The sequence below is a fragment of the Myotis davidii genome, unplaced genomic scaffold, assembly GCF_000327345.1.
Source record: "Myotis davidii unplaced genomic scaffold, ASM32734v1 scaffold1493, whole genome shotgun sequence".
Classification (NCBI taxonomy): Eukaryota; Metazoa; Chordata; class Mammalia; order Chiroptera; family Vespertilionidae; genus Myotis; species Myotis davidii.
The window spans coordinates 422,316-425,210 of NW_006284834.1; the positions used below are offsets into that span (position 1 = coordinate 422,316).

General features: G+C 39.8%; 1 protein-coding gene across 2 annotated transcripts in view; it reads left to right on the forward strand.

Moving 5' to 3' along the window:
* ATP7A (ATPase, Cu++ transporting, alpha polypeptide) overlaps nt 1–2,895 on the forward strand; it is a 160,385-nt gene that overhangs the window by 155,039 nt on the left and 2,451 nt on the right. For both annotated transcript variants that reach the window (XM_006755060.2, XM_015557703.1), the window contains exons 20-21: nt 1,049–1,252; nt 1,768–1,885. In XM_006755060.2, the coding sequence (XP_006755123.1) occupies nt 1,049–1,252; nt 1,768–1,885 (322 nt within the window). The remainder of the gene's footprint in view (nt 1–1,048; nt 1,253–1,767; nt 1,886–2,895) is intronic.

Consider the following 2,895-nt stretch of genomic DNA (forward strand, 5'->3'; position numbering starts at 1 on the left):
CTTGAGTTTTCTCAGAAGGAGCTAAGGAGAGATATGCAGATTCCCCTTCTTTGCTTGGGGTTTGCAGGTGCCCAGCTGAGGCCCAGCTGTGAAGCAATGCAAGCTGCTGTGGGGTCTTGGGCCTTCTTTTGGATGTTCTGGGTCTCTCTGATCCAGCTGCAAGTTTTTATGTAATTTTAGATTGCAAAGGGCTAGGCTATTCATATGCAAAAGCCCCTGAACACAGGTTGGGTGGGGTGGGGTCTCACGGAATCAACAGGGCGGAGCAAACAGCTGTGGCTGATACTCAGTCCTGCCCTAAGAGGTCCTGGGTCTCAGTGTCCCACAGTAATCGCTGCAAGCACCTCTGAGAGAAAGCAGTCCTCTAGTTCTGCCTGCTGTCAGACAGTCCAGTTTCTCCCCGTATGAGTCTGGGTCCCCAGAGACTTGCCCGGAACTGGAGTCGGGGTAGTTGGGAGCTTGTGACTCCCTCCCGATTGCAAAAGACAACCGTGTCCTCAGTTGCCGGCCCTTTCCATGTTTGCCTCCATACCTCTGCACTTTACTTCCGCACCTCCTCTGAGTCTCAGTGTGCTTTTCTCTTTCCTTCTAGTTGTAGAATTTCCACTCAGCCACCCTTCCTGTGGTTCTGGATGATGTCTGTTTTGTCTTTTAGTTGTATTTTTGAAGTGGTTGTGCGAGGCAGCAATTTCAGGTGTTTACCTATGCCGCCATATTGGTTTCTCTCCGACATACCTCTTTTTGTCACGTATAAACTTGTCCAAAATATTGCTCGACGTGGAATTGCTAAACGAAATGATGTGCATACTTTGATGGATGCTGCCTCCAAAAAGTAATATATGAATGCATTCTTGTAAGACAGTGCCAATTACACATTCACCAACAGTGTATAAGGAAGCTCATCTCTTCCTATCCTTACTATCACTGGATATTATCAGTCTTTTAAATTTTGGGCATGTGGTAGGCAGAAAATGAGGGCTCATTGCTGAGTTATATTTCAGGTGCTTGGTAATATTTTTTTGAATTGAGTCTGTTTTTCTTGACATAGGTTGGCATTACTAAGGTGTTTGCTGAAGTTCTACCTTCCCATAAGGTTGCTAAGGTGAAGCAACTTCAAGAGGAGGGGAAACAGGTAGCAATGGTAGGAGACGGAATCAATGACTCCCCAGCTCTGGCAATGGCCAATGTTGGGATTGCCATTGGCACAGGCACAGATGTAGCCATTGAAGCGGCCGATGTGGTTTTGATAAGGGTAAGTCCTGTAGCCTGCACTTTGAGGAGTGTAAATCTGCTCTACATGGTCAGGGATAGTGTCATAAAGTACATCGAGCAAGGCAATTCTGTTCTTCTAATTCCCATGCTCCCAGCTATTGAGACTGGGAGAATTCGAGATGGGCATATGAGAAGTCTTACTAATTACTTTCAGACTTTCTTAATCCAGTGAAGCAAATGAGAATTACAAGTTTCTAAAGTGAAGAACAAAGTTTGGGAACATACTTAAAATTATCTTCAATATATACTGAGGTTATTTTAATAGTATTTAATCCCTCTACCAGCATACAACCCTAATGTGTTTTCAGAACTCAGAAAAGTTCTTGAAAAACATCTTCCAAGGCTGACTCAAGTTTTTAGCAATATCTGAGATTTGAAGTTAATTTACATATTACCCTAAGGTACATGTCATCTTCAATATACAAAGTATCAAATGCAAAAATTACTAGTTAAGTTAGAATCTCTCGCTAATATCACAAATATTTCTGTTCTCAGAATGATCTTCTGGATGTGGTGGCAAGTATTGATTTATCAAGGAAGACAGTCAAGAGGATTCGGATTAATTTTGTCTTCGCTCTAATATATAATCTGATTGGAATTCCTATTGCTGCTGGTATGTGACTGTTAGCTAGTATTGCTTTTTCTTCCGAGGTCATTAGAGACCTATCATTTTGGAAGTTTTAGTCTTTTTATTAGTTTTGAGCTCATTTTTTGTGTGTAGCCTGCTGGTATGCTGAGAGGTAATATTAAAAACAACAGTTTTAATCTTCAGCAATGTTCATTATGGTCTTAGAATGTATAAGCATTCTGACAGCTTTATTTTATTTTACTTTATATTTTTCTCCAAGTTTACATTTTGAAAAATCCAAACCTACATAGACAGGGAAAAAATGATACACTTACTTAAATTCATCAGTTAATCATATTTTGTTACATTGCTTCATCTCTTTCTACGTATACTTTCATATATATATATATATATAATTTACCATTAATCTCACTACCTAAACAAAACTACTGTTAGCATTTAGTCTATTTACTTCAGGTTTTTTTGTGTGTTTTTTTTTTTTACTCTGCATTAATTTTTGTCTGGTCAAATAGTTGTAATTATAGCATACAGAGAATTTTCTGCTCTTCATGTAATGTTACAATAGCCAATAGGTTTTTCTTTACATTTGGGGACCAGATGAGAGATATTGAATGAAGAAATATGACCAAGAAAAAGCAATTTAGAATTATTTAATAAACATCTGATAATTTCCTGTATTTGGGGGCTTGGTAGAAGTTAGTAATAACATAAGAGAAATAGTTGTCATTTTCTTCTTGTTTTCTCTGGTTTGAGAGCCGAAGAAAGACATAAAATGATATGAGAGCAATTACAAAGCTGTTGATAAACACAAATGCTGAGAGGACAAAGAATAAAAGCGCAATTAAAATCCAGAGAGATTGTAGGTTTGATCCCTGGTCAGGGCACATACAAGAATCAATCAGTGATGCCTTGGCCAGTTTGGCCCAGTGGATAGAGCATCAACCTGTGGACTGAAGGGTCCCAGGTTCGATTCTGGTCAAGGGCACATGCCTGGGTTGCAGGCTCGATCCCCAGTGGGGGGCATGCAGGAGGCA